The sequence below is a fragment of the Oreochromis aureus genome, linkage group 6 (assembly GCF_013358895.1).
Source record: "Oreochromis aureus strain Israel breed Guangdong linkage group 6, ZZ_aureus, whole genome shotgun sequence".
Taxonomy (NCBI): domain Eukaryota; kingdom Metazoa; phylum Chordata; class Actinopteri; order Cichliformes; family Cichlidae; genus Oreochromis; species Oreochromis aureus.
Genome location: NC_052947.1, coordinates 37,631,993 through 37,642,444, shown reverse-complemented (window position 1 = coordinate 37,642,444; position 10,452 = coordinate 37,631,993). Strand labels below are relative to the sequence as shown.

Here is a 10,452-nt window from a genome sequence, read left to right as displayed (position 1 = left end):
GAAAAAGTGTGTGAATGTCATTTTAACAGCCTGCTGACTAAAGATCTCAGCTCTGAGGATTACAACTGTGAGGGAAACACCTGCGCTATGGAAATAATTTTTAGCCTTTGAACTGGCACAAAATGGGCCTTTTTAGGTTAAAGGTCACTAGTTAATCAGTAAAGGCACTTGATAAACACACACACATCCATCAATGTCCTGTTGGCTTCCCTTTGATGTAAGGCAGAAAGAACCCTGTATGTGTGTTGCGCCCTGCACTTTTACATCTCTATACTGTGGACTTTCAAGTCCCACAGCAAAGATTCAAATGAGATAAATTTGTTTAAAATACTTAAAGAAATACATAATCACTTTGTCATTATTGCTTATATAGCTGTCAAGAGATTTATTCTAAAGACACTTCTTCAGCTGAGAGTCTAAGAGGAGAAACACACACAGACGCTGCAGCATTTACATGTATACAAGGGCGATCACAGAACGCTCACACCAGAGTGGGGGCCCTGCGATGCGCGCTATGTTCTTGCACGTGTCTTTATTTATACATAAGAAAAATGAATACATTTGATGTGAGCATGTGCGTGTGTGTGTGTGTGTGTGTGTGTGTGTGTGTGTGTGTGTGTGTGTGTGTGTGTGTGTGTGTGTGTGTGGAGGTCAGAACTGCTTGTTTGACTTCTTCCTATCGCTGTGAGAAGACTCAGATACAAATATCAGAACATGTTTTATAAAGAACAATCAGTCCTGAACAATGAAGAGAACAACCAGTTCTAAGCAAGGAAATGATCATCATGCAGCATTCTATCACAAGCAAACTTATATCATTAAAAGCTTATACTGACTAAAACATACAATTTTCTATTGACAATAGCACAGATTTTTAAGTGTCAAACATATCACTATAAACATCAGCAGAGATCCAAACACTTCAATTTGGCTATTATTGGATTTCATATCAGAGGCTATGCATTAGCAGACAGTATATGGTTTCAGAAGACACTGCTCTTGCAGCTGGTACATAAAGGTAGCCTGCACAGAAGGAAGACAGATATAAGTGGAATGGTACTGAATGAGCAACATACATTATTTGTTCTTCCTGGTAGGAGCAACCAAACATCATCCAAAAGTCTGTTTGAAGTTAAGTTTCCTCTGTATTAAGGATCCAGAACAAAGCCCAGTTCCAAACAAGCTGAGACTCTATGTAAAATGTAAATAATATTTTATTTTATTCATATTTTATTCACAGAAAACTGTTTGAAAATTGTTTAAACTGGGACGTTTTACCATTTCATTATATAGATTGGCTCATTTTGGAATTGACAACATGTTTGAGACGTGTTTGGCAAGAATAAGTCTCCCCAAAAAGTTGGGATGGCACACAAAACGCTGGAGAAGTAAGTGATACTAATCAAGTTAACTAGGAACATGACTGAGTGCACAAAGAGCAGCTTAGCTTAGCAGGAATAGAAAAGGACAGACTGACATCAATATGAAAACAATACTTTGGAACCATTTCAGAGTAATTTCTTCAACCTAAAATCATGAAACCTGTGATTATGTCATCATCTATACTATAGATGAGGGGAGATGAGAAGAAATCTCTGTGTGCAAGGAACAAGACCGAAAATCAAATCAATAAATTAAGCAGTGTTTGGTTATTTTTGTCACTGTGATAAATTGGGTTAAGACAACATATGATGTGATGACTAAGGTGACTATAGCAGTAGATGTGGTCTTTTCAATCATGTCACAGGATCTCTATCAGCAGGCTTGTAGAATTGTTAAACTTCTGTTTATCTGGGCTTAAAAAATCTCAGGGAAGTCTCAAGAAATGCAGCAGCTTGTTTAGTTTCTGCTCATGCGTTTGTGCTGACACAGTATCAGGTGGCACTGCCGCCATCTAGTGCTAAAACAATTTAATGCCACCTGCTGTGTTGCTGCTGACCGCAAAGCCTGAAAAATGTGATGTGACAGAGGAAACCAAAATGACAGAATTAAGCGTCTGCAGGGTGAAATCTCTCAGTACTTCTTTTTGGAAAACCTTTAGGTTTTTAGTCACATGATTTTATCATGTCTTTTGCTTTTCAAATATATTGTACACCAGTTTAAAAAAGAGGTTAGGACAACATGTAATCATCACAGTAGCCTATAACACAGTCAGTTAAACTTCAGTGATGTCAGTCAAACCATTGTGGATCCATTTTTACCTGCTGTGGTTAAAATTAGAGATGGACCGATCCGATATTATGTATCGGTATCGGTCCGATACTGACGTAAATTACTGGATCGGATATCGGAGAGAAATAAAAAATGTAATCCGATCCATTAAATATCAAAAAAGCACCTCACAAAACTTGCGACACGGCGTAACTCGGCTCATAACCGGAGCAGTATGCATCACCTGATAGAGCGGCTGTGTGTATTTGTAGCCTCTAGCAAACCAGCATTTCATCTCCGAGGAAGTTATCCCAGAGAGAAGTAAAGCAAGTGTGTAAGTTCATCTCTGAATGTTTGTAAAGCGTTCCCATGTTAAGCTTAACAACCGATATATGGAGCGACTGCCTCTCTCTCTCTCTCCCTCACCTTCCTGCTGCTACTTCAATCGTGAAACTGATCAATGATCAGCTGATCGGCTTTTCTGTCACGAGTCGTCTCTCTTCTTTGTTTTTGGCCCACTTTGCACCAGAAAGAGGAAACCAGCGGCTGAACAACAGCAGCACATTTAAGCTTGATAAGCTGTTGTTAGAATTTATTTAATATTACTTTCTACACCAGGATCCTTTTCTACGTAGCTGACGGCTGGTAACTGTGCAGGGGCGGATCTAGCAAAGTGTAGCCAGGGGGTCCGATAGGGCATTAACAGGGAAAAGGGGGCACAAAGACATACTTTTCTTTCTTATTCTCATTTAAAATGTCTAGCTTTTAATAAATAATTATCCGAATCTTACACCCAAAGTTTTAATGTGATGTAAAATGTATAGAAGTCCATTACTGTATATAGTAACTGTTAAGTCTAATATACCCTAGTAAGCTATAGTACTTTTTCCTTTGGGAAGATACCATCTGTGCAGTCTGCAATTCTGTAGAAGAAAGACGTTGAATCTATTTAATTATTCTTGAAAAAGAATTTACTTCTGTGTACTTTTTTTCCCACACTGCATCAAATTAAAGTTGATTACGTCGATTAAGCATCATGAGGTGGGGGGTGGTTCCCTATTTTTTTTTTGCTGGGCGTTTGCAACCATATTAGTTAGGTTGCTTAATATTTCTGCTAAGTACTCTTTAAAATACCAGAATAGGGAGGATGGTGTAGGTTTAAGTTTATTAGATTGATCAGTGTTGCTGAACTATGAAATATTTTGGGTGCAGTGTATTTTTTACATACAGGTATAACAGAATAGCTTTAGTGTTGTTGTTTATTTAAACTTGAGTATGAACTTATACAAAATGCAGCAAGATATTAAAAAAACAGTTTTATTGATTACAAAATACACTATATCGGATTCGTATCGGTATCGGCAGATATCCAAATTTATGATATCGGTATCGGACATAAAAAAGTGGTATCGTGCCATCTCTAGTTAAAATAGTCTTTTTTTTCAGATTTGCTTTTTCTTTATAGTGTCTTTGTAGCATGAGATGGTGTATTCAGCCCAGCTCAGTACCCAGCACAGCGTCAGTCACAGGGCTGTAGAAGGGCATCAGTCCAGCAGCAGGCCCAGTATCTACTCCTCTGTTCAAGAAGGAAGAGGAAGATGATTACCAGGGTCCCACAGAATGACCTCCAGTGAGAACCCATGTGCATGTATTTGGTGAAAATGTTAGAAACAGAATCTGTGAGCTTGGAATCAGAGAAGGGGCGGGCAATTAATTTTCCCAAGAGGCTGAATGAGAAATCAGGACCCAAAGTGGGGCCCTCCACAACAATCCCAGTTTCTCATGTGGACTTTTGGGAAATATAATTGCCATCCCTGCTTCAGAGAGACCTGTGCTCACAGCACAACACCGTGCAGATCAACTGACATTCGCCAGAGAACATCAGAACTGGCAGGACTGCCACTGGCGCCTTGTTGTCGTCACAGATGAGAGCAGGTTCACTCTGAGCACATGTGACAGATGCCACAGCATCTCCAGACTCTTTCATATGCGCGCAGTGTGAACTATGACAATTGATTTTTCCTTAATTTTATTATTTTCCCAGTTTAGTTCAGCTTTCTGTTTTTCCCTCCTTTATTATCTTTGTTTGTGTTGATTATGTTCAGCTGTTCCTCTTTCCCGATATAGAAACATGAATTAAGCAGCTGCCTCTTAACAATATGGTCACACTATAATATATAAGATTCAACTTTGAAGTAATGCAGCCAAGAGAAAAATGCAGAATAGTTATAACCGTTTTAATCTGTTGAGTGGTGGATGTAAATACTGTCCCTAGTTCTAACGTCACCTTTTTGATTAAGGATATAGGCAGTGGACCAAACCACTGTGACCCACAGGAGGGGGGGAGTCCACTTTTTTCATCTTCAAAAGTTGTTTTTTACCACAAGAGCTGCCAGTGCTTATTACTATTATTTAGTATCATACAGGTATCCTTATAATATTGCATTGAGGAGGACGAGAGAGAAAGCAGATCTGGACACCCTCGCCTTACTCAGAGTTTGCAACCCTGTTGCATTGTTTGTCTGACTCAGCAAAGATGATGTTGGGTGAACAATAAAAGGAATCATGAAAAGATCATAACATAGTTTTTAATGGTGGGAATTGAGCATTACAAAGCAAGCGCAGACTTCATCTTTCAGTCATTCACAGATAAAATCCCTGAAGAGACAACAATGCATTTTATGGATTATAACAGCATGCTTCGTGAGCACAGAGGATTTTAAAGAAAGGTTTTCCATCAATACTTTTAGGGAAACGTCCACATGGAGATAATTGGAAAAACTAAACCCATTCTTCTCTGCAAACTGGAAAAAAATAATACAGGAAAATATCCTGTTGGAACCTAATGAAACAAAACAGTAAAAGTGAATAAAAGTGTTTTGGCTGCTATCATAAATATAAAGAGAAACATCGTTTGCAGTTTACTGTATCCCCTGAACTGAAGTGGTGAAACGAGTTCTGATGGTTATTTCTGCAGTGAACATGCAGGTCTTGTGTCTCGAGCCTTTTAACTGTTAAACATTCCCAGTGAAAATGCTGCCATACAAACAGCTTATCCACAATAATACATTTTACGCAAATCACTGTTATACATAATTTCCGTGTCGAATGTGTTGATGTCAAAGAAAACTAAGAAGAGGCTGTGAACCAATCACTGGATCAGACCGGCCTACACAATGTGTCAAAGGCTGAAAAAGCTCACACATTTAATCAACAGTACTGCATTCTGTGGCCAAATTATGTCACTGGTCAAGTAGTATTTGTGGTCATACTGGGAAATCTATAATAATGCACTTAGTATAAGGGACAGTCGTTTTTCTTCTTCCCCAGAGCTCAAGCAGAGGTGTGAAGGTTTTTATAATCTTGAAAGCAATCAGAAACTCAAGAACTCTGTCACACACCATAAATACCCATTGATAAGTATCTCCTGTAGCCTGCGGACTGTTGTGGAATATACAAAAATAAATTAATATATGGAAAAAAATGCAAGGAGCTGTAATGGTAACGTCACCATACACTGGAAGGTTTCAGTCAAAGAGAAAATAAATTAAAGAAAATGTTGAGAATCTTTGACGTTACCACAGATTCTATCAAATGTCGGTGTAAAAGGACAAAAAACTCAATGTGCCGTTTCATAAAATCCTGCATACATCAGCATTCCACTGCTAGGTTTATAAAACAGCAAATGGCTTCAGGCTTGAAATCATCAAATCATGTCCCACACTAGTTTTTGGTTTTGTAAACATTAACATTCAGAAAAAGTCTTCACTGACATCCTGGAGAATATTAAGATACAGTATATAAGAATCCGTAAACTGCAGTCAGATGATCAGAAGAGTTAAAATGGTCAGTCTGTTGAACAAAAGGCCAGTGTATGAATGGATGAGTCAGAGTTACTCTGAATCAATTACATGTGTGCTTGTGCATGTGTGAAAAAGGCCCACTACTTTGACACACCACTGCTCCTCTGTCTATGACTGTAAACATTTCCATATTTATTCCTTGACATTCCTTTCTTCCTCAGACAAACTGCAGTATCTCATTAAATAAACCAATCAATAAATAAATAAACAGTTAATAACATAGAATACATTCAAGTACATCAGCTCCTTGATATTGGAATGCAAGCTTGCAGCACTCTACAGTCTGGCTCTTGGCTATCCGTCTGGTTTGTTTGGTACAGTACGTGCACAGCTAGTCAGTCACCACATGCGCCTCGGCGATCTCTGCCTTGGTAACCAGAAAAAAACCTGTTAACCGGCCCCAGTTTTTTGAGCTTCCTAGGAACAGCGCTGCAAGCCAAGAGTCCCAGGTCACACTTATCCACACCTACAGCAGCTGTGAGCTCACTGGTGACCTCACAGATGTGGAGTTGAACACCACAGGTTGCAAGGCTGAAGGTAATTTCTTGAAGGGCTGTGGTCGCCTCAGAGTGCAGTGAGGGTGCGGAACAGCTGAGTGAGGCAGAAGACTGAGGCGGTGAGTGCTGTGCACTGTTTGGCTAGCAGCTTGGTGCTCAGGTCCTGGCAGCTGCGTTTGCTGCTGGCACGCTCCGCTGCCAGGCAGAAGTCCCTGAATGAGCGGGCCACATCTGCCAGACCTGCGACGGCCTCTGCGTTCCTCCGGTCGCACCTGTCGCACCCAGAAAACCAGAGGCACACGCCTGCTAGCTCCACCAGGGTCCGGAAACTGTCGGCCAGAGAGTGAAGCATCTCCTCTGGGCTCTGTCCGATCCCCACCACCTTTTGGCAGCCTGACATCAGCCGCCGTGCCTCCATCTGGAGCACCCTCTTGTTCTCTGTAAAGTGAGCAGGGCACGTTTCTCTTGGGTGACGAGCTCTGTGTCCTCCTACAGATCGGTCAGCATTGCTACTTTCTAGGATGGAAAGAAGCTGGTCCACATCTAAGCGGAGTACTTGGAAACCCATGGGAGGTTCTGGGTAGCGCTGCTGACCCAGCCGACTCATGGTGTCCTTGTGCGTTTGAGAAGTGAAAGGGTCAGAGGTGTCAGAGAGAGGCGAGAGGAGAGGGCTGAGCTCAGAGGTAGAAGAGGAGAAAAGAATGGAACGAGGAAAAGAGGGGGAGTGGGAGGACGTAGGGGAAAGAAAGGAGGGAACAGGGGAAGAGCTCATTAGAGGAAGACCTGCCCCAGAAGTCTGCGTTACTCCACTGCTCTGTGTGCGGCAGGAGAACTCGTAGACCGTCAGCTCATCATCGAAGCTGTCCTCGCTGCCGAAGCAGTTTGTGTAAACAGCTGGGCAACCACAAGCATCCAGCGGCACCTGCACCCCCTCTACGATCGACTCGCAACCAGACGATAGCACAGAACCACACCCGAACTCTGACTTCAGAGGTGGAGCAGACACCACCTCGGCCTGGGCCTTTGTCTCCGTTGGATCCTCACAGATAGTGAATACTCTGCAGCCTGAAGAAGGTGTTTTTGGTGAGCCTGAAACGTTCTCTGAAGGTCTACAAAGACCCATTAAAGGCCTGTCGCTACTTGTCCTTCTTATTTTCTGTGGCTGAAAAGGAAGTCTGGGCCCATTTAGATTCTCTGTGGTCACCACGATTGCAGGAGGGATGGAAGGTGATCGATTGGTTGTTTTATAACCTGGTACGTCTACATCTGGACTTGTGACTTTGAAGTTTGGTTCTGGAGAGTCTTTTATGGGACCAGGAGTGTCCATCTTTAAACCTGCGGTATCTCTTTGGAGTTGGCTCACTATGGAGGCTGGGGGCTCTGTTATTGGTCCTGGTGTGTCCTTATCAGATCCAGAGTACAACAAATTTCGATGTTGGGGCTTAGGCTCATTCTGAACAGGCAGGTCAGAGCTGACCTCCTCCTTCACCTCTGTCCCTGAATTAAAACTCTTTGCTGATGTTAGTTCTACAAAAAACTCCCCGTCCACCTCTGATCCTGTGACCGTTGTATCCGAATCATCTGACTCTACCAATTCCGCAGTGTCGCCCACTTCTAAGTCAGCATTTTGTGTGACATCATTAACGTCTGTTACTTTAATGGTGACCTCTGCTTCTTCCCTGGTGTTGTCCTCAGCAGGACTCTGGGCCGCGTTCCCAATCCCGGGTTGACTGAGAGACTCTTGAGATCGTGATAAATAAAGAGGCAGCTGTTGAATCTTCCCCCTAAGCGTTGATGCAGATAATCGGCCCATGATGGCAGGGGAACAGGTTTGGAAGAGGAAATGAGTCGGAGAAGTAGGTTGTTTGGCGAGATCGGTGATTGTAGCCATGCTAGTCTTTTCTAACTTAGAACTAACTAAACGTTCTTTATCTTCAGCTCTTTGGGTTTCACTTCTGGGTTTATCCACGTTTTGATTTAAAGCACTGAGAAATGTGATCTCGCTTTTCAATCCAACACCTGAATTAAAAGTAGGAGACGTGACACTTGTTGCAGCTCCAAGCTTTGCTGTAATTGAGTTTATAGCACGAGTATAATCAGAATGAATTCTTGTGCGAGACTTGATTTGTGACTCGCTTTGACCTGCTGATTTAGCTCTACACTTTGTAGCTTTAGTCCTGTCATCTCTCCTGTCACTCAGTGAATTACTCACTTCATCATCATCATCATCATCATCATCATCATCATCATCATCAAAAACATTGTCAGAATTGGTGCTGTCTGTAACTTCATCGCTTATGGTCACAGCCCCGATGGCATCATCGTCGTTAACACTTGTGACTTTTACGTGTGCCTGTTCTTTGTCATTGCTTGTCTTGGGATTGTGTTCCTTATAATCTGAAGCTGTGATTTTGTTTTGGATTTCCACGTACTTGCTGCCCTCTTCCTCCTTCACTAGACAGCCGCTCTGGGATTTGTGAAGGACTGGTACTGAGGGTAGAGGGGATGAAGGTGGGGGTGGTGGTGGTGAATATGAGGGGCCTTTAAGCATGTATTCCTCTGCATCTTTCATCTCTGGTGCAATCAAACTGGACACCAAAAGGCCATTACTGCCCTTTTCACTCCCGTCTGGTAAACATGTAGACAGTATGTGGATTTCTGGTAGCACCTGGACACCCACAAGTGGTCTCTTCAAGCTAGACGAGTATCCTCCCACTCCCTCTTTCTTCTCTTCCTCCTCTTTAATCTTCTGTTTAGTGATTTCTTGCAAAAACATATGACTAGTGAACGGTCCATTCCCTGTCAAACCTGCTGACTCCGGCTTCCCTTCCTCTTTCCCTTCCCTATCCTGCTCCTGTCCCTCCCCCTCCTCCTTTCCGTCACCCCTCCGATCGGCACTTTCCTTTCCGTCTGGATCCACACGGCAGCGGACAACAGTGATGGTTGGAGACACTGATTTCACCAGATCGGTGACCGATTTGGACTCCATTGCGTCAGGTTCCATCTCCATTTCCTGTTTCCTGGTTTTGGTAGCAGGCTTTGGGTCTCTAGGCTGATCAAGAGAACCAAAGCCTGGTCCACGCGAGCAGAGTGTTGACAGAATGGGCTTTGACTCAAGCTGAGCAGGTTCCCCTTCAGAGTGAGTAAGTGAGGAGACAGTGGGGCTAGGATTCTTGGTTTGCTCTGAAGGTTCAGGATCTGAACTGAGGGTCTGGGCATCGCTGACTCCCAAATGTTTTTTATGACACCGCTTGGAAGCCAGGGCCTGCTTTGACTCTGGATCTGGCTCTGGATACGACACCCTGGACGTGTAATCGGTTTCCATGAAGGAACGCCGCTTCCTCGATCTTTTTCTGAGCTGGAACAAAGTTTCTCTGCCTCCCCCTTCTTCCTCTCTCCCTTTTCTATCATCTTCTGCTTCTCCAACTTTGTCTGTGTCCGGCACAGAGACTCTGATATCACTGAGGCTCAGTGTGCTGAGGAAGTCCAGCTTCATCTCTGTGGAAATGTCTGCAAGATAGCACAAAAATTTCAGCTTTTTCTGTTAAAAGCAGCATGAATATCACAACAAAATTTACATTCTTCATGGGTTCTGTGTGCAGTGCACAGACACACAAAATAGGCCATAAATGTACATTCAATGAAAATTACAAGTTCAGCATCACTTTTTCCTTTAAGGTTAATTTTTAGTTTTGCACAGCAGTTGCCATTAAACTATTTGTCTGCAATGTTTTGTATTAGTTTTGCTCCATTGTTTACTGTTAGTAGCTAATGTGGTGGTAGATGGATACTCTACTTAAAGGGGATATATTCAGCTCATTTCCAGTCTCATATTTTTATTGTACTCTACTAGAGTAGAGTGGGCCTTGAGTAGCCCATCAGCTCATTCTCTCTGAAATAAGCTTGCTTTTAAATCAAATCAAATTAAAACAAAAAACCCT

The 10,452-nt window shown here is 42.5% G+C and overlaps 1 protein-coding gene across 1 annotated transcript in view; it reads right to left on the bottom strand.

The window, feature by feature from the left end:
- Window positions 1-4,721: 4,721 nt before the first annotated feature.
- LOC116331496 (FERM and PDZ domain-containing protein 1) overlaps window positions 4,722-10,452 on the bottom strand; it is a 45,247-nt gene continuing 39,516 nt past the window's right edge. The window contains exon 15 of the mRNA XM_039613007.1: window positions 4,722-10,021. Within this exon, the coding sequence (XP_039468941.1) occupies window positions 6,579-10,021 (3,443 nt within the window). The 3' untranslated portion in view covers window positions 4,722-6,578. The remainder of the gene's footprint in view (window positions 10,022-10,452) is intronic.